We start from the raw sequence: 25,303 nt of genomic DNA, 5'->3' as shown, positions 1-25,303 counted from the left end.
CCGATATACTACACCAGCAAGGCCTTGCTCGACGCTGAGACCAGATACCCACCGTTGGAGAAATGGGCACTTGCCCTTGTAGTTGCGGCTCGAAAGTTGAGGCCATATTTTCAAGCATTCCCAGTCTCGGTAATAACAAACCAGCCATTGCGTCAAACTCTGCACAAGCCAGATGCTTCTGGTCGGCTCGTCAAGTGGGCTATAGAGCTGAGCGAGTTCGACATAGACTACAAACCCTGAGCAGCGGTAAAGGCTCAGGCAATGGCCGACTTCGTAGCAGAATTCACAGAGCCTGAAGTATGTTTAGACCAGCAAGATGTAGTTACAGACAGTGGCGAAGCTCAAGTATGGCAGATGTCTGTGAATGGGTCGCCAGGGGAGCAGGGTTCAGGAGCAGGGATTGTATTGGAAGGCCCTGAGGGAGAGGAGATCTCTTATGCTGTAAAGTTGGAATTTGCAGCCACAAATAACCAGGCAGAGTATGAAGCCTTGATCGCAGGTTTGGAATTGGCTAAGGCCGTGAAAGCAGACAGAGTTAAGATTAAGACTGATTCCCAGCTGGTTGCGAACCATGTCAGTGAAATATTTCAACCAAGAGAGGAGAAGATGGAACAGTACCTGAAGATAGTCAGGCAGATGATGGGGAAATTTGAAGCAGTGGAGGTGATACAAATCCCCAGGGAGCAGAATAGTCGAGCAGACATTTTGGACAGGATGGCAGCAGTAGCCGACCCAAAAATACCAAAGTCGGTCCCTTTGGAGGTGAAGTCCAGCCCTAGCATCGAGCAGAATTTGGGGGTGCTGCGGATAGAGCAAAAATGCTCATGGATGGACCCGATAATTTCATACCTCAGAGACGGGGTATTACCACCAGATAAGTTGCGAGCTCGGGAGGTTAGAGCCCAGGCCTCGAGATACACGATGATTGATGGGGTACTGTATCGGCGAGGGTATACACTACCTTTCCTTCGATGTTTAGATGAGGACGACGCGGATTACGTACTGAGAGAAGTACATGAAGGAATTTGCGGGAATCATTCTGGTGGGAGGTCACTGGCCCACAAGGTTCTAAGGCAGGGATATTTCTGGCCAACAATGTACCAGGATGCACAGGAGAAGACCAGGAGCTGTGTAAGCTGCCAGAGTTTTGCAAGTTTCTCCAACCAACCCCCAGAGAAACTCACCTCCATGGCCTCCCCTTGGCCATTTGCTCAATGGGGGATTGATCTGATCGGCCCGCTGCCAAAGGGACGAGGAGCAGCAACGCATGCAATAGTTGCTATAGATTACTTCATGAAGTGGATAGAGGTCGAAGCCCTTAGCAGGATTACAGAGAAGAAAACGACAGACTTCGTGTGGAGAAACCTGGTCTGTCGGTACGAGATCCCTTATGCCTTGGTAACGGATAATGGCAGGCAGTTCGATAATCACAGCTTCAGGGATTTCTGCCGGAACCTCGGGATAGAGCTGAAGTATTGCTCGCCTGCTCACCCCCAATCAAATGGACAAGTAGAAGCAGCCAACAAAACCATCAAGAGGCTTTTGAAAATCAGGCTTGGAGCAAAGAAAGGTGCTTGGGTTGATGAGCTATCAGGCGTACTATGGGCATACAGGACAACCCATAAGACAGCAACGGGAGAGACACCGTTCGCCTTGGCTTTCGGACATGAAGCGGTCATACCAGCTGAGATAAGAACGACCACACACCGAATAGATCATTTCAACGAGCAAGAAAACGACGAGCAGATGTGTTTGAATTTGGACTTGCTGACGGAAAAAATGGAGCAAGCAGCCGAGCGATCAGTCATTTACCAGCAGAGGGTTTCCCGGTATTATAACCAGAAGGTGACTGTACGGCAATTCAAGGTCGGAGATTGGGTGTTAAGGAGAGTAAATCAGAACACCAAAGACTCGACTCAAGGAGTGCTCGGTCCGAATTGGGAGGGACCATATAGAGTCAAGCAGCTAGTTGGACCAGGAGCGTATAAGCTGGTTCGCATGGACGGCCACGAAGTGAAGCGCCCATGAAACGCAGCACATCTCAGGAAATATTTCTAGTAAGAGTCGTTGATATTTTCAAGTTCTTTCTGTTAGTATTTGCCGTTATTTATTTTATGAAGAGATTCTAGTTATCTTCGTTCTACGACCAGGGTCTCTGCTCGATCAACTTCACTACGACCAGGATCTCTCCTCGTAAAGCTTCTACTCCAGAGGTTCCTGCGCACACAGACAGGTCAGAGTACGCCGGTTGTTTTTCCGGCGCAAACCCTCCGACGCTCAAGTCAAATATGAAGGTTCGGGGAACGCTTGCCACAAATCTTATGGCTGTTAGGTTGTTTTCTCTCTTTTCTTAGTTCAAATAGCAAAAAATCTAATCCTTTTATCTTCGTTGGCTACCTTTTTATAGGCTTCCTCTGAGTCCCGGTCTTCCGCAGTTTACGCCCGTTGTTCTCCCCACGCTCGGATGTGGATGTCCCATTATCTTCATGATGGGCGAATAGAGATAGACCTTCTGCCTTGATTCTCGGATAGGAAGGCACGTCTCGCCAACTGCCGTTGACCGGGTCTCCTCGCCTCGAACCCTAGCGGGAGTGACCCTATGCCTCTAGCAAGGGTTCCGCCTCGCGAATGGCATATTCGTGGACAAGCAGAATATTCCTGCTCCTGTTCCCTTGCTACCTGGCTCTTACAGGAGACACCTGCTCGCAGAATTCTGCCACCAAACATCTGCTCATCACGTCTGGTCTCACCGAAGTATTTCCCTCAAACACCGGTCCCCCAGTTTCTGGTGTTGGGTAATGTAATGGACCAGCAGTAGAAACTCAGTGGTTCTTGGTCGCGTGGGATTGGAAAAGGCTGCCAAGGAAAATGCCCAAGGGGTGGAGCCAATCGTGATTGAGGAGGAAAGCTCTCCTTCTCATGCAATCCCTGCTGATGTTGGCGAGGCGAGCACCCCCCCAGACGCAACTGGTGATACCCCCCCTGCACCTGAGGAGGCCCAGCCCGCCGACGCTGCTCGGCTTACTGATCCATCATCTTCTTGATGTATTTCTTGTCTTATAATGAACCATGTTTGTGAAGATTCTCTCCTCTGTTAATTATTAACAAATTAAAAAATATTTTTTGATTACTTTCTTGTGTTGTAATCATGAGTTATTTTTCGTTTGAGAATCTGCTCGTCTTCGTCTGATTGAGCAAGTTCTGGCTTGGCATATGGTTTCGCCACATGCCTTGGAAAATTCTTCAATGCTTGAGATTTTGCTCGACTTCGCGTGGTCGAGCAGATCCTGGCATGCTTGGCTTCTGTCTCGCCATAAAACAGGCTTTGAGACTTGGTGAGCCATTGCATGCCTTAGTGACTTCTTCGATGCTTGGGGATTCTGCTCGCCTTCACGTGGTCGAGCAGATCCTGGCATGCTTGGCTTCTGTCTCGCCATGAAACAGGCTTTGAGACTTGGTGAGCCTTTGCATGCCTTAGATGATTTCTTCAAAGCTTGGGATTCTGCTAGCCTTCTCGTGGCCGAGCAGATCCTGGCATGCTTGGCTTCTGTATCGCCATAAACAGGATTTGAGACTTGGTGAGCCTTTGCATGCCTTAGATGATTTCTTCAAAGCTTGGGATTCTGCTAGCCTTCTCGTGGCCGAGCAGATCCTGGCATGCTTGGCTTCTGTCTCGCCATAAAACAGGCTTTGAGACTTGTCGAGCCTTTGCATGCCTTAGGTAATTTCTTCAAAGCTTGGGATTTTGCTAGCCTTCTCGTGGCCGAGCAGATCCTGGCATGCTTGGCTTCTGTCTCGCCATAAACAGGCTTTGAGACTTGACGAGCCTTTGCATGCCTTAGATGATTTCTTCAAAGCTTGGGATTCTGCTAGCCTTCTCGTGGCCGAGCAGATCCTGGCATGCTTGGCTTCTGTCTCGCCATAAAACAGGCTTTGAGACTTGGTGAGCCTTTGCACGCCTTAGATGATTTCTTCAAAGCTTGGGATTCTGCTAGCCTTCTCGTGGCCGGGCAGATCCTGGCATGCTTGGCTTCTGTCTCGCCATAAACAGGCTTTGAGACTTGGTGAGCCTTTGCATGCCTTAGATGATTTCTTCAAAGCTTGGGATTCTGCTAGCCTTCTCGTGGCCGAGCAGATCCTGGCATGCTTGGCTTCTGTCTCGCCATAAAACAGGCTTTGAGACTTGGTGAGCCTTTGCATGCCTTAGATGATTTCTTCAAAGCTTGGGATTCTGCTCGTATGCGGCCGCATACGTCTGAATAACTCTGCTTCTTAAGTTGTACCACAGCCTTCCTATCTTCACCCCTTCTTTCAATCCCCTTAACGCCTGAAGGTGTTTGAAGGCCCCCAAGTCGAGGACTACATGATGAAACCTCTTGATGAATTCCCGAAGGGTTTCCTGCTCCCCATGTTTCATGTTTTTCAGCTCTATCATGTCATCTTCTGGTGCCATTGCCCCACTAAACTGCTCTGCGAATTCCTGGCACATCTGCTCGAAGGTTTTAATGCTGCCCCGAGGAAGTTTGTTGTACCACTCTCGTGCACGTCCCTCAAGGGATAGTGGGAACACCATGCACCTTTGGGATTGAGATAATCCTTGTACCCCAGTTATGTCGTTGAAGCGTTCTATGTGCACCAGCGGATCAGTTGTTCCCGAGTATCTGAGGTCTGGGAGGCGGAAATCTCTCGGAATAATTGCCCTCATGATCTCTGCTGCGAGCGGTGATTCTTCGTCCAGCATTATCCTTCAACCAGGAGCTTTGCTCCTTCCTTGCATGTTGTCAATTATCTGCGCTAGCCTGCGCACTTCCTCCTCCAGCTGCACTGCACGACCAGGGTCACGTGCTGCAACTTGATCCCGCTCTTGCTCTACATCATGCAAGTGTTGCCTCAACTCTGTTTCCTCTGCATTCACCACCCCGTCGTCCTCGTTAAAAATCTGTCTTGCCGGGGACTGGTCTTCCTCTCTATGAAATTCTCCCCGCAAAGGTATGTTACCTTTCTCACCACCAAATCTCCTAGTGGTTTGGCTTCTCCTCACACTATCAGGACCTGGTGCCACTCCACCACCTCTCACCCTTTCCTCTTCGGGTACCCTTGGCTCGCTCCGCAGTTCATGCAAGATGGTTGTCAATGTCTGCATCTGCTTTTCCATCCGTTCCATCCGGTCAAACATGGCTTTTTCCCGTGCTTCGCTGGCTATCTCCCTCAGCGTCACGGAATCGTTAAGCCTCCTATCCCCCCCTTGTGCGCTACTTCCTCCTATCTCCATTGCTTTTCAGTTGCTTTCCTTCTCTTCTTGCTATCAACAGAAGCTTTTTGCTCAACTCCCCACAGACGGTGCCAAAATGTTGATGCGAGATTCTGGTTATCCTCGTTCTACGACCAGGGTCTCTGCTCGATCAACTTCACCACGACCAGGATCTCTCCTCGTAAAGCTTCTTCTCCAGAGGTTCCTGCGCACACAGACAGGTCAGAGTACGCCGGTTGTTTTCCCGGTGCAAACCCTCTGACGCTCAAGTCAGATATGAAAGTTCGAGGAACGCTTGCCACAAATCTTATGGCTGTTAGGTTGTTTTCTCTATTTTCTTAGTTCAAATAGCAAAAAATCTAACCCTTTTACCTTCGTTGGCTACCTTTTTATAGGCTTCCTCTGAGTCCCGGTCTTCCGCAGTTTACACTCGTTGTTCTCCCCACGCTCGGATGTGGATGTCCCATTATCTTCATGATGGGCGAATGGAGATGGACCTCGTGCCTTGATTCTCGGATAGGAAGGCACGTCTCGCCAACTGCCGTTGACCGGGTCTCCTCGCCTCGAACCCTAGCGGGAGTGACCCTATGCCTCTAGCAAGGGTTCCGCCTCGCGAATGGCATATTCGTGGACGAGCAGAATATTCCTGCTCCAGTTCCCTTACTACCTGGCTCTTGCAGGAGACACCTGCTCGCAGAATTCTGCCACCAAACATCTGATCATCACGTCTGGTCTCACAGAAGTATTTCCCTCAAACAGAAACAATTCCATGTAAGTTGAATTCAGCATATGATAGAATGTCGAGGAAATTCAGTCACTAGGAACCGAAAAAATTTCTAAGGCATGCAAAGGCTCGACAAGTCTCAAAGCCTGTTTTATAGCGAGACAGAAGCCAAGCATGCCAGGATCTGCTCGGCCACTAGAAGGCTAGCAGAATCCCAAGCTTTGAAGAAATCATCTAAGGCATGCAAAGGCTTACCAAGTCTCAAAGCCTGTTTTATCGCGAGACAGAAGCCAAGCATGCCAGGATCTGCTCGGCCACGAGAAGGCTAGCAGAATCCCAAGCTTTGAAGAAATCATCTAAGGCATGCAAAGGCTCACCAAGTCTCAAAGCCTGTTTCATGGCGAGACAGAAGCCAAGCATGCCAGGATCTGCCCGGCCACGAGAAGGCTAGCAAAATCCCAAGCTTTGAAGAAATTACCTAAGGCATGCAAAGGCTCGACAAGTCTCAAAGCCTGTTTATGGCGAGACAGAAGCCAAGCATGCCAGGATCTGCCCGGCCACGAGAAGGCTAGCAGAATCCCAAGCTTTGAAGAAATCATCTAAGGCATGCAAAGGCTCACCAAGTCTCAAAGCCTGTTTTATGGCGAGACAGAAGCCAAGCATGCCAGGATCTGCTCGGCCGGGAGAAGGCTAGCAGAATCCCAAGCTTTGAAGAAATCATCTAAGGCATGCAAAGGCTCGTCAAGTCTCAAAGCCTGTTTATGGCGAGACAGAAGCCAAGCATGCCAGGATCTGCTCGGCCACGAGAAGGCTAGCAGAATCCCAAGCTTTGAAGAAATCATCTAAGGCATGCAAAGGCTCGTCAAGTCTCAAAGCCTGTTTATGGCGAGACAGAAGTCAAGCATGCCAGGATCTGCTCGGCCACGAGAAGGCTAGCAGAATCCCAAGCTTTGAAGAAATCATCTAAGGCATGCAAAGGCTCACCAAGTCTCAAAGCTTGTTTATGGCGAGACAGAAGCCAAGCATGCCAGGATATGCCCGGCCACGAGAAGGCTAGCAGAATCCCAAGCTTTGAAGAAATCATCTAAGGCATGCAAAGGCTCACCAAGTCTCAAAGCTTGTTTTATGATGAGACAGAAGCCAAGCATGCCAGGATCTGCTCGGCCACGAGAAGGCTAGCAGAATCCCAAGCTTTGAAGAAATCATCTAAGGCATGCAAAGGCTCACCAAGTCTCAAAGCCTGTTTTATGGCGAGACAGAAGCCAAGCATGCCAGGATCTGCTCGGCCACGAGAAGGCTAGCAGAATCCCAAGCTTTGAAGAAATCATCTAAGGCATGCAAAGGCTCGACAAGTCTCAAAGCCTGTTTATGGCGAGACCAGAAGCCAAGCGTGCCAGGATCTGCTCGCCCACGAGAAGGCGAGCAGAATCCCAAGCATTGAAGAATTTACTAAGGCATGCAAAGGCTCGTCAAGTCTCAAAGCCTGTTTTATGGCGGGACAGAAGCCAAGCCTGCCAGGATCTGCTCGACCATGCGAAGGCGAGCAGACTCCAAAGCATTCGAAAAATTTCCAAGGCATGCAAAGGCTCGTCAAGTCTCAAAGCCTGTTTTATGGCGGGACAGAAGCCAAGCATGCCAGGATCTGCTCGACCACGCGAAGGCGAGCAGACTCCAAAGCATTCGAAAAATTTCCAAGGCATGCAAAGGCTCGTCAAGTCTCAAAGCCTGTTTTATGGCGAGACAGAAGCCAAGCATGCCAGGATCTGCTCGACCACGTGAAGGCGAGCAGACTCCAAAGCATTCAAAAAATTTCCAAGGCATGCAAAGGCTCGTCAAGTCTCAAAGCTTGTTTTATGGCGAGACAGAAGCCAAGCATGCTAGGATCTGCTCGACCACGTGAAGGCGAGCAGACTCCAAAGCATTCGAAAAATTTTCAAAGGCATGCAAAGGCTCGCCAAGTCTCAAAGCCTGTTTATGGCGAGACCAGAAGCCAGGCGTGCCAGGATCTGCTCGACCAAGCGAAGGCGAGTAGACCACCAAAGTTTCCAGTCTTGATTCGTTTCACTCTCAACACTAGAAACTGGGGGACCGGTGTTTGAGGGAAATACTCCGACGAGACCAGACGTGATGAGCAGTGTTTGGTGGCAGAAGTCTGCGAGTAGGTGTGTCTTGTAAGAGCCAGGGAGCAAGGGAACAGGGGCAGGAATATCCTGCTCATCCAAAAGCACGTCATTCGCGAGGCCGAACCCCTGCTAGAGGCATAGGGTCACTCCCGCTAGGGTTCGAGGCGAGGAGACCCGGTCAACGGCAGTTGGCGAGACGTGCCTTCCTATCTGAGAATCAAGGCACGAGGTCCATCTCCATTCGCCCACCATGACGATAATGGGACATCCACATCCGAGGGTGGGGAGAACAACGGGCGTAAACTGCGGAAGACCGGGACTCAGAGGAAGCCTATAAAAAGGTAGCCAACGAAGGTAAAAGGGTTAGCGATTTTGAGATTAGAAGAGAGATAAAAATAATTCTAAAAGAGAGAAAACTACCCAAAAGCCATAAGATTTGTGGCAAGCGTTCCCCGAACCTTCATATCTGACTTGAGCGTCGGAGGGTTTGCACCGGGAAAACAACCGGCGTACTCTGACCTGTCTGTGTGCGCAGGAACCTCTGGAGAAGAAGCTTTACGAGGAGAGATCCTGGTCGTGGTGAAGTTGATCGAGCAGAGACCCTGGTCGTAAAACGAGGACAACCAGAATCTCGCATCAACAATTAAATTAATGCAAATTATACAACTGAATATCTATAATGAAAAATAATATTTACCATTGAAATATAAGAAATCAATAACATATTTCAAATCACTAAAGAAATTTGAGTTACTAATTAACATAAATCACATGTATATGTAACAAATTTTTATTTTAAATTCTCGGTAATAATTAGTTCACCATAAAAATCAAAATTTTGTTTCCCTATATTATTCCATGAATTCTATTTAACCTTTTAAAAAAAAAGAAAAAAAAAACAAATGCATCTAGATTTTTTCTAGGTAGTCATTGGTGGATAACAAAACAAAACTCGTCTCTATTTGGGAAGTAAAGTAACTAAAATCTCTGTGAGTACTTGTTTCTCTCTCATAAATATGAAAATATCTATAGGAGTAAGGTTTGATATCGCCCTTACTAAGGATAGATAATCGAGTTATGTTCGATAGATGATTAGGTTATAGTTTTAACATACTCCAAACTATACTATATTTAATTATACCTTTATTCATTTAGACCCTACATCGACCCAACCCCACTTCGAAAAAAGAAATCCTCTGATCAAAATTTACGAATCAAAAGTTGACAATATGGCATCATCATAGTAGCCAAACGAATTACCTATTATTTTTCTTAAGTGAATATAAAAATTCTCAAGTTTATCCAACGCTGGGACTACATTTATTTATTTATTTATTTTATTTCAAACACTTTACTTTAAAGAAAAATTTATTTTTATATTAGAGACATTGACAACATTAGCATGCGTAAGAAGAATACATGAGCCACATATGGACAGTTGGCATCTCTCTAGCTTGATTGAATAATGAATGAATAAAATACGGATAAGCTAAGCCGTATATTGATTGGTACATGAGCACGCGAAAGAACAAGTTGAAAATTAAGCAGCCATTGTTAGCTCACTTTAACATCACTGTCATATTTTTTTCATTGATCTTGTAGTGTGTGTCCAAAATTCATCTAATCCGCTTGACGGAGCAGCGGCTCCTTTAGTCGTATCAGTAGTGTTCACATTAACTTATATTATCCTAAAATCACCACCATCACCTGAATCATCACATCAACAATAATCCAACAACTTGATATTAATTTTAATTTTTTTTTTCCTTGTTTAGTCAAAGTTTCATGATAACACAATCGGGAAAACAATGGCTTCTATAAAAGTTCAAGAAAATGGCATTCTCTGTTGATTATTTGATTATGTGTACGGTATTTGAGTGACTTGAATCAACGGACATATTTTCTGCCTCTTGCCTTATAGAATCAAACAGTTCTGTGGATAGGTAACGTTCTCCACCACTTGGGAAAAATCCACCACTTGTCAGTCCCCTTTTTCTTTCCCAAATCCGAATACCCCAAGACAACTTTAATATTAGGATCCTTCTCTTTAAGGAATCTTCGAGCGCCAATCACAGTACCTCCAGTCCCTATTAAAGGCATCAACTTTCCCTCCCGAGTCCTCCCATATCACTGGGCCAGTGTAATTATAGTGAATCTAGACATCATAACAAAGAGATTCGTAAACCCTTCAAGTACACCAACCTACATTACTTACCATAAGAACCATGATAATACCTTAGGATTGGCAGGATTGTTAAATTGTTGAAGCAAAAAACCATTGGGTGTTTTCTTTACCATCTCTTCGGCAACTTTAAGAATCTCCTCAAAAACCCCAGCTTGCTCGAAAAGAAAAAATTTCTGCTCCCAGAGCTCTAAGCACAATTCTTTGTCAATATTAGCTACCGATGGGATTGCAATGAAAACTGCAGCAATGAAGGCCAATCGTATGCCAGTGTTACCGCCTGTTATCTCAATCAAGACACACTTTAAAAACATCCAGAAGGGAAATTGGTTAGTTCAGAAGTTCAACAATGTGCACTAGTTATATTGTCATATTATCATAGATATAAACTATCAATTTGAGCATTGTAACTCTATCGTTCGTACACTGAAAGTCTAAGAAATCAAAATTCAAAATGGAGAATTATATTTGGATTGCATACTTTTCCCGGGGAAAGTAAGCCCCTATGCTCTGCTTCTTTGATCATACTAAACGCAATCCTGCATGTCAAATATTATAAACAAATTAGCACTGTGATACGTACGAAGAAATATTTAATCAATTAAGGATTAAAAAGAAGGGTTAATAAAGTTGCATACCTTTCTTTGACACTAGAGCAAGGTTCCATCATTTCTAGCTTGGCAGCAATACGTGCTACACAACCATCCACAGCATGGTTGAGATGCACCATCAGTGCATTTCCTATTAACTGAACAAGTTCACACACACCCACTTTTGTTAGCAAGTCTATAGTTGTTCAAGAGGAAATGCAGGATAGAAAGCCTAAGTTATTGCGAGGAAACTTATTTCAGTGACATCTTTCTTTATTGCACAATTGACCTCCATGAGCTACTTCGTCAAACACCATCAAATATCATAGAGCCAACCTAGCATGTGCCGCGACAGCAGAGATGATTGAACAGTTATAGCACTTCCTCAAGATCAGGAGTTAAAACATATACTGGGACAGCACTTAGTACCAAACTCGGAAAGGCAGTTTCTTTTGCCTTTGGGCTTTGGTCAGTTAACAAAGAATTCAAGGCAATTTGTTATGTCGGAAGTAAGACACAACGCTCAAAGGAGCTAACCAAAGTCCAGACACCCTAAATCACCCACGAGAAGGAACAAATTCACAAAATTTCAATCCCAGTTAGGAAAAATAGTCCAATAATACAAAAGCAATATGCTTCAACAAAAACAACAAAGTAACAGCTAACAAATAAGATTAATTTACCCAGCACAAGAACGAGGATATGAAGATTTGACTAGACAATTGTACTAAACTAGTAATGGAACTTTTTCTTTACATTACAAAACTTTCAGGGATGAGATAACATTATTTATTAAGTAAATATCTGAAAATTTGCAGTGTTACACCATTTAATAATCAAACCTTTTTAAAATTATCCGCAAAAATTTTCATATTACTACATTTTCCATGGTCAGCCTAGACTGCTTCTTATATTTTATTTTGTAATGAATTAGAAGACTAAGAAGTAACAGCTTAAAGTATATCAAGCACAAGGTGATACATGGCAATCACAACAGTAGAGATAAGAAGCTAAAAGCTAACTATAGAACATGCTTACTTGGACTGTGTCAATGGGTGATCAAGAAGGTCTATGGCCTAGCTTGGTGGCTTCTACTGCACTTATGAGGGGTGCCCATCTATGGTCAGTCCATAGTGACTGTGGGGGGCTCAACTACAAACCAAATTTTAAAAGCAGGAAGAAAAATGAGGAATCATTGTTTGAACTAGTCTCTTACAATTATATTCATTACCCAATGCACTGATTGAAGGACGCGACCTTGCTTGAACAGATGATCTGTCGTAGAAAATAGGTAAAGCCATGTTAACAATTGATATTCCCACATGTTTATTAAAGTATTTCGAAACCTTCAAATGTATGTTTAGATAACGAAATGCACTTGATAATGATAATCTTTCAGTTTGAGCAAAAAAATGAAGCTGGTTAAGTTCAGAATCGAAGTTGGAATGTCTACCTAACTAACAATCGTTTAAAGAGTTCAAAACGCCTGGTTCAGTTATTCCCACATCGAGAGCGAGAGCTTTAACAGTAAGCACCTCCCACTACAAAAACAAACTCCTTACAATCATAAAATCTTCACGGAGCCGTGCGGTGAGCACAGAGCGAACTATTCTTTCGCCTTTTACTAAAGAATACCGTGTGCTCGCCGCTTTAAGCGGCATACGCCAATTTTTGGAGGTGCATTTCTTTAGAAATGCTCCCAACAAATTAAGTTTAAAGTTTTACTCTATTGGCTACGGGGATGATTATATTATATAAATTTTTTTTTCTTGTAATACGATAATTTGATGTAGAATTTGCCAGCTTAGTCACTTTCCAACTTCCGTCTGCTTTACTTGACTATACGCCTTACTTTGAGAGTTGAGCTCAAATGTCGAATATGCGCGTTTGGTGTTTGGTCAAAGGGCTGTGTGATGTGGTCCGATGAAGTTGATGATTTCTCGGTTTTGTGGGTACTAATCAGATGTCGAGGATGGACATTTTGGTGTTCGATAAAATGTCTGATTTAGTTTGACCGAGTTTCTCGGTATTGTCACAATGTATATAAAGGTGAGACATCAGCTTCTTTTAATTTGATGCATTATTTAGGGATAAAGCCAAATAGGATCAGTATTTTGATTGTACTTGAGGCAAACTTGGAGCATTGAGAAAAGCGGAGTGGTTTCATAACTGGGTGAAGGCAAATATGTCTTTTATTGGAGTGCTATGATTGCTAGCTACGGATTTCACGGGGCAAGGAAGGGAGGCCATTGATCTCTTTGATAACTCTGTAGAAGCTGGGGTGAGGTCAAATTATATACCATTCACTTGTGTTTTATCAGCTTGCAGTCATTTTTGGTTACTGGAAGGTAGCAAGAGTTGTTTTGAATCAATGGAAGTAGTTGAGGATTGCACAGAAACTTAACAATTACCCTGTGTATGGCATGTATACCTGGTTTGAGGACAACTTTCTGGAGCAGAGAAACTACTTGTGAGTATGCCGCTGGATGAGTGGAACCTGATGCAAGCAAATTGAGATCTTTGCCTGGGTGCATGCCCAATTTATGGTAGTAACTTAAATATAGCCGGAGAACTGCAGACAGTTTTTTCAGCTGCATCCCTTAAATGCTAACTACCATGTTTTACTCTCAAATATCTATGTTGCTAATGTCTGGCAAAGGAGCCAATTTTGTCTGATTGAGTCCACTAATGTTGTTTACGATTTCAGGGTAGGAGACACGTATCATCCTTAATCTGATATCATTTATTTTGCACTTGAGTTAGCTACTCTGATGAAATGATTATGAGGTAGGTTATATTCTCATGACAGGTTCTGTGCTTTCATGATACTCAAGAGGAGACAAAAGTTGAGAAAGTCCAAAAGTACATAACTTGCAGTATGATTTTAAAACAACGTGATAAGTTTAACAAGTACCAAGTCAATATCCAAAACAATGGGCATGATACCAATGTCAAGACCCTAGTTCAGATGCTTGCCTAATACATATTGCAGCAGCAGGCAGTGTAAATCAATCAGGAAACGTTATTGATCTTGTAAATATTTTATAATGAAGCCAATTTAGTAACTTCATAATAAAGACATGGTTTTCGAAGCAGAGCTTTAAACCAAATTTGTGTAGCAGCAGCAGCATCTACTAAGACAAAGAACAAAATAAATGGAAGTTTGTTCTTAATTTAGGCCTCCAGTGAGCAGAAACGATGCTTGTATTGTACTTTCTAAACTTGAGTATTATATCTAAATCAATGGTCATGTTTTCTGCCTCCTGTCTAATTGATTCAAGGGGAACCGTGGATAGATAACGCTATTCTTCAAGCCAAAGAAAAGGTTTACATTGTTACTGCAGTTTAATACAGATTAAAATAAAAATTAAACAGCAGTTTTATGCAGAGCAAAAAATGATAGAAGATAGTGAAATAGACTAGATTTTTCTAGCTTGGCAGCAATATCCGTTACAGATCCGTCAAAAATATTGTTGAGATACACCATTGGTGTATTGCCTATTAACTGAACAAGTTAAAACATACCTGCATTCATAAGCAAGATTACTGCAGTTAAGAGGTAAGGCAAGAGGGAGCTCAAATCCTGTGAAGAAAATTTACTTTAGGTAAGGCGAGAGAGAGCTCGAATCCTGTGAAGAAAATTTACTTTAGTGACATTTTCTTTCTTTTGATTGCAGTGTGGTTTTAACACCAAGAACATCAAGCAGCAAATTTAGCAAACAGAAGCCTAAATATTATGAACATGGATTTGAACAACTGGTGATATCATAACTCAAAAGCAATTAGCTATTAAACAATAAAAAACTTCGGGACACGGCAGATGTTTTACGTTCATTTGGTAGATTTAACCATTTAGGACGATGGCTAGAGTTGTTGACACGCAATCTCCAATCAAATATAGTATCATTTCAACAATTTTATCAATGAACGTACTAGTGTATGTTGACTAGATCACCATTAAACTATTCAAATTAAGGAATCAATGTCCAGTACTTTTAGTAGTCTCTGATTTCCATTAGTAATCACTTGTTTTGCTAACGTTATCCCACATTGAAAGAGCACAACCGAGAGATGCAAGCAAGCTTGTATAACTAGGGACTACGAAGGAAGTGTAGACATACTTACCTGGACGGGGTCAATGGGCGATCATGAAGGCCCATGGCCTAGGTTGGTGGCCTTCATTGCACTTGGGAGGTGCACCCGCCTAAGGTCAGCCCAAAGTGGCTGAGCCTACGTCATAATTTGTGGCAGTGGGGGCCTGCGTTCGCGCGGCCCCCTATCAATTCGCGGTCGAAAACATTGATTTTGCAAATATGGATTATGAACTATTATGTAACAAACAAAACAATAGCAGTAACGTAATGCCAGACTCTGCTTTCTCGACATTGTCCTTGGTAATGAAACCTCTCTTGCCATCTTGCATCCGGCTTTTGTCCTGGATCAAAGACTCTTGGATACTCTTGTTAAGACTGATATACCAAGTAAATATGGATTTGTACTGTCTGTGTTTGTCAAGGGTTCTAGTAATTAACTATCAAACCCTTAATAAATCTGACATGTGAAGTGAACCGAAGAAAGCGGATACGTTAATTGTAAAGAGTGATTAGTGAATGTGAACTGAGCTGTAACCGAAGAAATATTTAACATTCAATCGGCGCAGAGGGTATGAACCATCAAAAATTGTTTTTGTAACTGATACACTTAACCAGCCTCCGACGATCAATCTAAATATACAATTATGTGGATATTGTCTTAAAGTAACCAGCAGATTACTAAAGCTGGGGGGGGGAGGAGGAAGAAGAAAATTTAGTGTGATTGTATTGTTGCACAGCAAGTCTCTTTTAACAAAGTATCTAATTAAGGCTTCAGCTTCACAATGTCTTACATTGATGTTACATAATTCGATTCTCATCCCAATCCCTTTCTTTATAGAATATCCCACATCGGTGACACAAAGGGACAGAAGCAGACAAGCTCTTATAAATAAGGAGCTAAGAACAGCCTGAAAACTTACTTACCTGGACGGGGTCGATGGGCGATCAAACAGGCCCATGGCCTAGGTTGGTGGTCTCCATTGCACGTGGGAGATGCACCCACCTAAGGTCAGCCCATAGTGGCTGAGCCTACGTCATAATTTGTGGCAGTGGGGGCCTGCGTTCGCGCGGCCCCCTCCCAATTCTCATTTGAAAACGTTCCGGAATTGATTTTCTATGTTGCTTGCTCGGTGAGTTTCTTGCATGGGACTCTTCTTTGGAAGAATGACTTCTTGAGTTTTTCCCTACTTTCATCGCTAACTGAGGAGAAAATATTATGCCTCTTCTTGAAAGAAGGATTTTAGATTATGGTGTACAATCGTTGGGTTCGGCTCAATCCTTTTTGTAAAAGATTGGGCCGAGTTAAACTGAAATTCAACTAATAAACCAAATGTTAATTACTGAATTACAAAGTATCCACTGCATCAAATCCTTCCATACTTCAAAAGCAGCAGCCAGTTCAGGACTTCACTTGCTAACCAGCAAACCTCCTTTCAAGGCGAGACGCTTGGTAGTCTCTGTCACCACATGGCATAACAAAACGGCTGCTTAATGACATGGTTTTGGGACTTGACTTGAACAAAGCTTGGCAGTCTCGGTCACATGCATAACAATTCAAAACAGATGCTTAATGACATGGTTTTTAGACTTTTAACTTCATCGAGCATTTTGATATCCAAGACAGTGGGGATGATACCAATACCAATTCCTTGGATTAGATGTAGGCCTGTGAAAATGCATATAATGCAAAATCTTCAAGTTAACCGATACTGCATCATAATTAAGGCCATGTATTGAGATTGTAACTCACCAGGCTTTCCACCATTCAAGACTGCACTTTCTACAGATTCTATACCATAAACCTGTGCAGAAACAAGGCTACTGTTAAAATAAACCTTCACAACACAAATATTGCACAAGGACAAAGAAAACAACCTTCATCTCTAGGTTTTTCTCTTTCAGGAATTTTTCGGCTCCAGTTATTGTCCCACCAGTCCTAATACCTGCAACTAGGGCGTCAAATTTTCCTCCTGAGTCTTTCCATATCTCTGGACCAGTGGTTTCATAATGGATTTATACGGTTTATTAAAAAAGAGAATCAGAAATCATTTTCAACCTGAAAACATGCATGCTACAAGATAACAAAAGGAATACCTTTGGATTGGCAGGATTTTCATGTTGCTGAAGCAGATAAGCATTCGGTATTTTACTTAATTGTCTCCTCAACCTTATCAACAACTGCCTTATAGCCCCTTTCTGCATCTGTTATATGAACCTCATTCTTCTCTGAATACTATATGTGTTTGGCATTTTAACTATAATTTTGTAGCCCCTTGATGCTGCAATGGATGCCAATCCAATGCCAGCATTAGCACTGGTGATCTCAACAAGAACATTGTTTTGCTAATATCATTTGAAAATGAATAGAAGGAAATTTGTAAGTCAACACAAATAATTGAGAAGTTCTAGCATTTCAAATACAGACAAGGGAAATTTCCTTGGCGTATACCTTTCCAGGAGATATCGAGCCTTTATCTTCTGCATCTTTGATCATACTACATGCAATCCTAGAGTGTCAAAAAATGAAAAACAGAATGAGTAAAATTCCCAGATTAAAATTTCTGTGATGACTTGTGTATCACATTGTTGTACTTTGCAACCTATGCATACTCCGAGCAGACAAGATTACATTGTGCATACACTGACTATAGTTTTCTTGTAATTGTCGAGGGGGCTTACTTAGTTGGCCTCGCATTTGAAAGTCAATGTACTTAAAATATCTAGTCCCGTAGTCTCCTAATCACCACCCCATTCAGTATCCAATTAAATTATCGAAAGCCATGTCCAAAAGTACTTGTACAAGAGATATTTTTAGTTTGAATCTGTGTTGCTAAAGGCGTAAAACCTCAGGCTTATCTTTCTGTCCTCAGCCTGAACTTTAAACAAAATGCTGATTTGTGAATTTGTGTTGACTTTCTTCAAGAAGATATACCTTTATTTATTGGTTAAGACTTAAGAATACACGTAGGAAGTGCTTTTTTCATCATCAAAAACACTTTCCAACTAATATTTGAGTGAATAGAAAATTCATCTTTTCATATAAACAGAACATTTTGGAAGTACGATGAGCTATAGAAAAAGTATCTATAGATTGTTCTCCACGAAGCACTTTCGATAACACTTTTTGAAAGCAATTATAAAATACCCTATGATGCATTACCAGAAATTTCCTTCACCCGCAATTAAGCTCTCGCATTTCATAAGAAACACTTCCAAATTCATCCTGAATAAATCGTTATAAAAACTAAAATATAGCTAATGATAATCTTGCACTGTACTCTAGTTTGAGAAGTGAAAATAGCTTGTGCTAGTACAAGCAGCAGTGCTGGTAATTTTATCCCACATTGAGAAAGTATAGACAAGCGATGTGGGCACTAGAAGATAAATACAATGAAAGGCATCTGGTGCAAAATTACATACCTGGACGGGGTCGATGGGTGATCAAGAAGGCCCATGGCCTAGGCTTGTGGCTTCCATTGCACTCAAGGGAGGTGCACTAGCCTAACATCTCCCTCTGAGGAGACTGTACGTCATAATTTGTGGTAGTGGGGACTGCGTTCGCGCAATCCCCTCGCAACTCGCTTCTGAAACTTATCACTAATTGCCTAATAGTGTTGGTTACACTACGGCGACCGCTTTTACGACTACCACGTGTCATGTATTTACATTGACGAGTGTTTGTAACTGGATAATAATATGTATTTACGTTGACAAGTGCATGTAACTGGATGGACATTTGTATGATGCGTCAGTAAGGTGTTAGTTCCGACGACGCCCCCAGCAACAGCTAATTTATCCATTGAGCTTCACAAATTTTCTGTCAGACACCATAAATTAATACATAAATAATACTGAATGTGACAAATTATGAACGACCACCAAAATTTTGTCGCGGCTGTGACACTGTGTTACATATAAGACTGTGTCATCCAAAGGCGTATGAGTACTTGTGGCTGTGATTGAAGAGCAGAATAACCTTTCATTCCAAGATCACGTATTGACATGTCATTCTCAAGCCATGGATTTACTGTTTTCGTTTCTAAGTTTCCCTCGTGATTATTGATTTAGTGATTCCTAAATAAATAAAGATTATAAAACTATTCTCTACAACACCTAATTCCAAACTTTATTCATTCTCAAGCGCAGTATAGACTACAGAACTTTAACCCATATAAGTTTCCACAGATTTTTACACAAACAGTGAAACCTCCTCCACAGGGTAAGGAATTGCAAAGATTTGTAGTTGTTTATAAGAAAACATGAAGATGCGAAAGCATCCAACCAAAATGAAATTCTGACTAGAAAAGCAAGTTAGTCCCCACAGAATACGGGACTGGTGACTCAAAAGGTTTGGGCATATCTCACGGCTCAAACACCATGCTCTCTGCCTCCTTTTTCACAGATTCAAATAAAACAGAAGAGAGGTATCGCTCTCCGAAGCTGGGGAAGACCACCTGTTAAGGGTTCAAATTACACAGATTAGCAAGCTTATTTGTTGCTTGACCAAATGATTATGCCAACTAAGCATTTATTTTGATATCCGGACTAATAACAATAACCAAAACGGTGTGTTTAAGTATACAAGGATTAGTGAGATTGTTAAACTTACCACAATGAGTTTTCCAGCATTTTCCGGCCTCTTTGCTATCTGAATTGCAGCTGCAGTAGCAGCTCCGGATGATATCCCAACCTGCAATACGTATGCTCAGATTAGCACAAAACTCACAGAAAAGCAAAAAGAACTCTGAAGTCACAACCACAAACTAACAAATGCTACGATAAGATTTGAAGTGATGACAAAATGTCAAAATCTCAAAGGTTCCCTTATTGAAACAGCTTAGAAAACTCAGACTTACCAACAATCCTTCTTTAAGTGCAAGAAGCTTCGCAGTCTCAATAGCTTCTTCACTTGATATCTGCAAAGGCATAAAGTTATCATGGTTCAGTTTTTGCTATGATTTGTTAACTTTACACCATGGTGATTAAAAAAAAATAGAAATGGATTCACGGGAAGAGGAAAGAAGAATAATTCATAACTATCAGAATTATATACTGTCTGTCATTCAAGAGGTTACAGATTTTAAAATCTCTTAAAATCTCAGATAACTCCACTGTCTCTGACTTAATTGTTGTAGCACTAGGTAATTTGTGCATCTATGCAACACCCTCATAGAAAGACTTAAAAGACTACTACTGGATCTCCCACCAAAGGATATCTAACCATAGATTTTTTACTAGATGTTCTGATACTTTCCGTACAAATTAAATGAACCATTAAAAAGCAATCCTGTCCCAAGCTTATAGGCATTCGATGTAATTTGACAGCCCCCCCAGTGAGGCCGGAAATGCTACCATGTTACTGTTGAGAACGAGGTCCATTAAATTATTGCAAGGCAAATACATTTGTTTACATGGTTTCTCATTGTATGTGCTTTACCAACGGCAACTGGATAAAGTAATGATAGCACTTATATTTAACAGATGTATAGGTTCACATGCTGAATGAAAGACCTATCACGTCAGAAGCTTTGAGGCTTACTTGAACAGTTTCATCTAGTAAATTGACGTCCAAAACTCCAGGGATGAAGCCAGCACCTATTCCTTGGATCTTATGGGGACCTTACACATTTAAAAGCATGTAATTCATCGCATTAGCACAAGAATTAACAAGATATTGTTCACTTTAGACAAATACAAGCAACATTGATAGAAGGGCTTTAATATTACAGGAATACTAATAGGCATAGACTCATCGTTGTGGGATGGCACCAAACATGCTGCAGTTAATTAACTTCTTTCTTTTTTTTCTTTGTAAAAAATAATCCCTCCTACGGTAGAATATTTATGTAGAACGTGCAATTGCAACTAAGCAAATATAACAAATGAGCAAGAAAACTTTAAATAAACTTGTCAAATATCATAACCCACCAGGTTTCCCTCCAGACAGCACAGCACTTTCAACTGGTTCAACGCCATAGAGCTGAACACAAAACAGGGACGGAAACAGCAACATCAGAAACCAGAACAAAGGCAAACACAATCAACAAATTTAATCTTAACAACTTTTCCATCTAAATCATGAACAGCAAAAGCTGACCTTAATTTCAGGATTATGCTCTTTGAGATACTTCCCTGCACCAGTGACAGTACCACCAGTCCCTATACCAGAAACAAGGGCATCAATCTTACCACCGGTGCCTTTCCAGATCTCTGGTCCGGTAGTCTCGTAGTGGATCTAAAAGTAAGAAAAATTAGATTGCAAATCTTTCCAACAAGTAATTGACGTATACAGGAAATATTTTAAAATTATTAAATAACTGATTCAAATGTTACCTTTGGGTTTGCTGGGTTTTCAAACTGCTGAAGGACATAGGAATTCGGTGTCTTGTCCCTTATCTCTTCTGCCTTCTGAACAGCTCCCTTCATGCCCCTGGCAGGATCAGTGAGCACAAGCTCAGCTCCAAAAGCTAGGAGAACCATTCTTCTTTCAAGACTCATTGAAGCAGGCATGGTAATTATAAGTCTGTAACCCTTAGCAGCTGCCATGAATGCCAACCCTATACCAGTATTACCGCTGGTAGGCTCAATCAGGACACTCTGAACCACATAAGAATCAACAATTTTTTTGTCAAAATGAAAGCTTTCTTGTCATTCTAAAGCATCTTCTACTACCCAACCGGAGTTACAGTACTATAATCACCAAATTATCAATATTAAAAGAATAATATATCGAAACAGATAGAAGGTGGTGGACTATATATAAAAGTTACAGATCAGCACAAGCATTCATAAACTCTGACTGAACAAGAATGATTGAATCACTGACCTCGCCTGGTCTAATGAGACCCTTCTCCTCTGCATCAGCGATCATACTGTATCCAATTCTGCAAGCACTCAAAAAATGAGCATATCATATCTACTAAGCCAATCCCAAGTCAATATTAAAGAAATCCAAATTTTATTATAGACAATATTAAGAATACAGACATATAATCTTGTCAAGGATGACATTTTGCATGACCAAAATCCTTGAATAACAATATATGATATACTCAATAATCTTGGATCTGTCAGAAACTATATCAGGACTCTATGCAACCAACTACAGCCTACTAATATTATGAATATGGTCAAACTTACTGCGAATATCTTACTTCATATTCTATTCATGCAGAACAAAGTAAATGTAACTAATACCTATCTTTGACGCTAGAGCAGGGTTCCATCATCTCCAGCTTGGCAGCAATTCTAGCAACGCAACCATCCACAATGCGGTTGAGATACACCAATGGTGTTTTACCAATCAACTACAAAAGTCAACCAGAAAAGGAAACACAAAATGAGCAAAACCAAAACATCTTCAACCCAGCAAACAATCATGATTACAAAAAAGGTAATGAGAACAGCTTACTTCAGTGACATCTTTCGCAATCACGGACTTCTCCTCCACCATTTTTTTTTCTTTTTTTCAAGTTACTGCAGAAGCATTTAAAAGAGAATGGATCAGAGAAAACAATATGTAACGGTATCCAAACAGTAGTTGATTCATTCAAACTTCAAAACTTAAATGAAAAAACCATTTTGGTAGCCGAGAAAATGAACACGATAACTTCTTCTTTTTTTCTTTTTGCCATTGAAGAAAAACCTAGAGATTTTCAACTAAACTAAGATTAGCCCCCAATAGAAAACACTCAACAAAACTGAAGAAAGATTAAAACTTTTTGAGTGATATAAACCCACCCAGATAACAAAATAATACACAAACGTCAAACTCGAGATTTCAAGTACAAAATCTTGAAGCAATGGAGATAAAAACCGAAACTTTAATAGCTTACATAGAAAATCTTATCTGGGCAGAACCCAAAAAAATGAAAATAAAAAGCTGACTTTAAACGAAAGCTGGGATTTATGAAACGACAAAGAGATAGTCTGAAGCTTCAACTACTTACCAAGCGAACGTGAAAGCTTTCTCTGGGAAGAATCGTAAACAATGTCAAGGCAGCTGGAAAACAGTAGAAAATTGAAAAACAACTAAATCTCCTGATAATAATTATGTTTATGCGTTACGATGATTTTGCTTATATAATATTCTTCAGGCGGCCAAATGAGAAATATAGAACAAAACAAAAAATAAAAATGAATAAATAAATAAACATACCTGGTTACTTGATTTTATACTTTTATTCAATGGGAGATTGATAATTTTTCCCTATGGTAATTAATATATATTATTTTTTTTATATTATTTTTATAATGGTCAAAAACTCTATTGATGGTATAAATTTATAATATTATCTTTATTTTTAATTATTTTTTTATTTATATTTATTATAAATTAAATAAATAGTGTGAATATAAACTAAATAAAAAATTAAACATTAAAAATAAGAAATATATGTTTTGATATGAGAAAAAAATTAATAATAAAATTTTTTTCTTGTACTTATTTATTTTGTGCAAATTTCTTATAATAAATATATAAGAAAGTTATTATAAAATGATAAAAAATTATAATAAGAAAATTTGAATGACAAATAAAAATTTATTATAAGATAAATAATAAAATATTTTGCCTATACTTTTTAAATTTAATTTTAAAATATTACAAAATATTTATTATAAGAAAATATTCACAAAATAAATAATTACAAAAAAAAAGTATTATTAATTTTTTTACTCATATCAAAACATATATTTCTTTTTTTAATACTTAATTTTTTTATTTAGTTTTTATTCATGTAATTTATTTAATTTATAATAAATATAAATAAAATAGTAATTAAAAATAAGGGTAATATTATAAATTTATATTATCAGGGGAGTTTTTGGTCATTATAAAAATAAAAAGAGAGTAAATGGTATATGTAAATTAGTGTAGTGGGGAAGGTGACAATCCTCCTTTATTCAATATATGAAAGTTGCTTTCTTGACTTTTATTTTTTAATGGGTCATCATTGTGTTATTTTTCGTCTTTCAAAGTTGTATCAACTTTGGGTAAAAAATACATATGCATATATCCATACATACATACATACATACAAACATATATATATATATATATATATAGGATTCTTCTATCTTACATGTATGTAAGATACATTCCTCTCACATGAATAGTATATGGGTCCCATACATATACTATTCATATAAGAGGGATGTATCTTACATGCATGTAAGATAGGGATTGCCATATATATATATATGAGAAAATTTATGGTACAAATGTGGTACTGTGCTACAGTTTCATCCAATCGTTAGATGCCCATGGACTCTACTCATTTAAGTGCATCAAACGGTTGGATGCAAGTTGCACCCCGGACCCTCTATATATATATATATATATATATATAATGAAAGCCCATTTGGAAAATTTTTGTTAGAGATCAGCTTCTGATAAACATGATAGTGGATGAAAGGTGAGCTTTCCGGTCAGGGAGAAATTCCTTATCTTGTTCAAGAGATTTCTGAAAATAGGAATATATAACTTAAAATGAAAAGTATGTTAGAAATAAATTTTTTAATGTTTACTTGTCAGAAACATACTACAAAAGTTAACTCCAAGAGTAAAATTCATTTCATTATTTTTTTTAAAATTTTTTTTTTTTGATTGGAGTCTTCGTTTTTTTTTTTTGGGGGAGGGGTCCATACCTTTTGTCTTTGTTTTTGCCTTTGGCTTGTATGTTTGTGTTTCACATGATGAGTAATAATATATCCATAAATTTATGTATAAATTTATTTTATATAAATTAATGTGGTATGATAAAATTGATTGAATTAAATATTTTTAATCTACATAATTTATTTTTATTATTTTATATTTTTATTTAACCAATAAATTAATGTCACATTAATTTATATAAGATAAATTTGTACAAAAATTTATGATTGTATTATCACTCGTATATTATATGGATCCGTCTGCGGTACCACAGTGGTACCGTGCCACTTCTTTTTGTCTTTTGTGATAAATTTTCATATAACCCCTTTCACTCTTTTTTATTTAAACTTTACTTTACAAATATTAAGTTAATTTCAACTGTATCCATGTAAACATTACCGAAATGCCCATGCCGACCAACGGTGACCGGATTTCAACTAACGGCGATTGGAAACTCGAGTTAGACACTTCTGGCCGAGCTGAGTCCAACGGTGGCGGTGGTGACCTCCCACGCGTGGTGATGGCGCTGGATTGAGGTCCCAAAGCCGTGAATCCTTCAACAACCGATCAACGGCAAATCGGCTCCCCCGGTGGCTATGATTGGTCAGAAAATACAGAGGGAATCGTGGGGAGCAAAACCCAAGTGATATCGTCACCGGAAACCGGAGAAATCACGGCGAA

The 25,303-nt window shown here is 40.4% G+C and overlaps 2 protein-coding genes, 1 long non-coding RNA gene, 4 other non-coding genes and 2 pseudogenes across 7 annotated transcripts; 6 read left to right on the top strand and 3 right to left on the bottom strand.

The window, feature by feature from the left end:
- Positions 1–261: 261 nt before the first annotated feature.
- Positions 262–3,044, top strand: LOC127902365 (uncharacterized). Its single transcript, XM_052441273.1, has 4 exons — positions 262–1,368; positions 1,474–1,992; positions 2,693–2,754; positions 2,813–3,044. Exons 1-4 carry the CDS (start codon positions 262–264, stop codon positions 3,042–3,044), a joined length of 1,920 nt encoding a protein of 639 aa, XP_052297233.1.
- Positions 3,045–10,021: 6,977 nt separating this feature from the next.
- LOC127902364 (putative inactive cysteine synthase 2) lies at positions 10,022–11,165 on the bottom strand (annotated as a pseudogene).
- Positions 11,166–12,152: 987 nt separating this feature from the next.
- On the top strand, positions 12,153–15,149 carry LOC127902547 (uncharacterized). Its single transcript, XR_008054927.1, has 2 exons — positions 12,153–13,578; positions 13,680–15,149. It is a non-coding gene; the product is annotated as an uncharacterized LOC127902547 (long non-coding RNA).
- Positions 12,452–12,568, top strand: LOC112497788 (U5 spliceosomal RNA). The gene has a single exon (XR_003064770.2). It is a non-coding gene; the product is annotated as a U5 spliceosomal RNA (small nuclear RNA).
- LOC112497759 (U1 spliceosomal RNA) lies at positions 14,988–15,149 on the top strand. The gene has a single exon (XR_008055562.1). It is a non-coding gene; the product is annotated as a U1 spliceosomal RNA (small nuclear RNA).
- A 725-nt stretch (positions 15,150–15,874) lies between these two features.
- LOC102617743 (cysteine synthase-like) lies at positions 15,875–18,586 on the bottom strand (annotated as a pseudogene).
- LOC112497770 (U1 spliceosomal RNA) lies at positions 15,881–16,042 on the top strand. The gene has a single exon (XR_003064753.2). It is a non-coding gene; the product is annotated as a U1 spliceosomal RNA (small nuclear RNA).
- On the top strand, positions 18,377–18,537 carry LOC112497781 (U1 spliceosomal RNA). The gene has a single exon (XR_003064764.2). It is a non-coding gene; the product is annotated as a U1 spliceosomal RNA (small nuclear RNA).
- Positions 18,587–19,062: 476 nt separating the features above from the next.
- LOC102610969 (cysteine synthase) lies at positions 19,063–23,105 on the bottom strand. The gene is made up of 11 exons (XM_006471676.3): positions 22,914–23,105; positions 22,376–22,440; positions 22,162–22,271; positions 21,791–21,848; positions 21,298–21,561; positions 21,062–21,199; positions 20,893–20,944; positions 20,504–20,583; positions 19,821–19,880; positions 19,574–19,654; positions 19,063–19,418 (listed from the first exon to the last, which is right to left on the bottom strand). The coding sequence occupies exons 2-11, from the start codon at positions 22,415–22,417 to the stop codon at positions 19,326–19,328; spliced, it is 978 nt and encodes a 325-aa protein (XP_006471739.2). The 5' UTR covers positions 22,418–22,440; positions 22,914–23,105; the 3' UTR covers positions 19,063–19,325.
- Between the last annotated feature and the right edge of the window lie 2,198 nt (positions 23,106–25,303).

Source organism: Citrus sinensis, chromosome 5, assembly GCF_022201045.2.
Source record: "Citrus sinensis cultivar Valencia sweet orange chromosome 5, DVS_A1.0, whole genome shotgun sequence".
Lineage (NCBI taxonomy): Eukaryota > Viridiplantae > Streptophyta > Magnoliopsida > Sapindales > Rutaceae > Citrus > Citrus sinensis.
The sequence above is the reverse complement of the archived record's forward strand: the minus strand, read 5'-3'. Positions and strand labels throughout refer to the sequence as shown.

What these genes read in the sequence shown, in the direction of transcription:
- LOC127902365 (XM_052441273.1), top strand. Translation starts at nt 262, where the DNA reads ATGGCCGACTTCGTAGCAGAATTCACAGAGCCTGAAGTATGTTTAGAC. An exon ending in GACCAGGAGCGTATAAGCTG is followed by an intron (nt 1,993 to 2,692) that starts GTTCGCATGGAC and finishes TGGCTCTTACAG; the next exon opens with GAGACACCTGCTCGCAGAAT. An exon ending in TCACGTCTGGTCTCACCGAA is followed by an intron (nt 2,755 to 2,812) that starts GTATTTCCCTCA and finishes GTAATGGACCAG; the next exon opens with CAGTAGAAACTCAGTGGTTC.
- LOC102610969 (XM_006471676.3), bottom strand. Translation starts at nt 22,417, where the DNA reads ATGGTGGAGGAGAAGTCCGTGATTGCGAAAGATGTCACTGAA. An exon ending in GTCTCATTAGACCAGGCGAG is followed by an intron (nt 21,562 to 21,790) that starts GTCAGTGATTCA and finishes TATGTGGTTCAG; the next exon opens with AGTGTCCTGATTGAGCCTAC. An exon ending in AAAACCCAGCAAACCCAAAG is followed by an intron (nt 21,200 to 21,297) that starts GTAACATTTGAA and finishes TCTTACTTTTAG; the next exon opens with ATCCACTACGAGACTACCGG.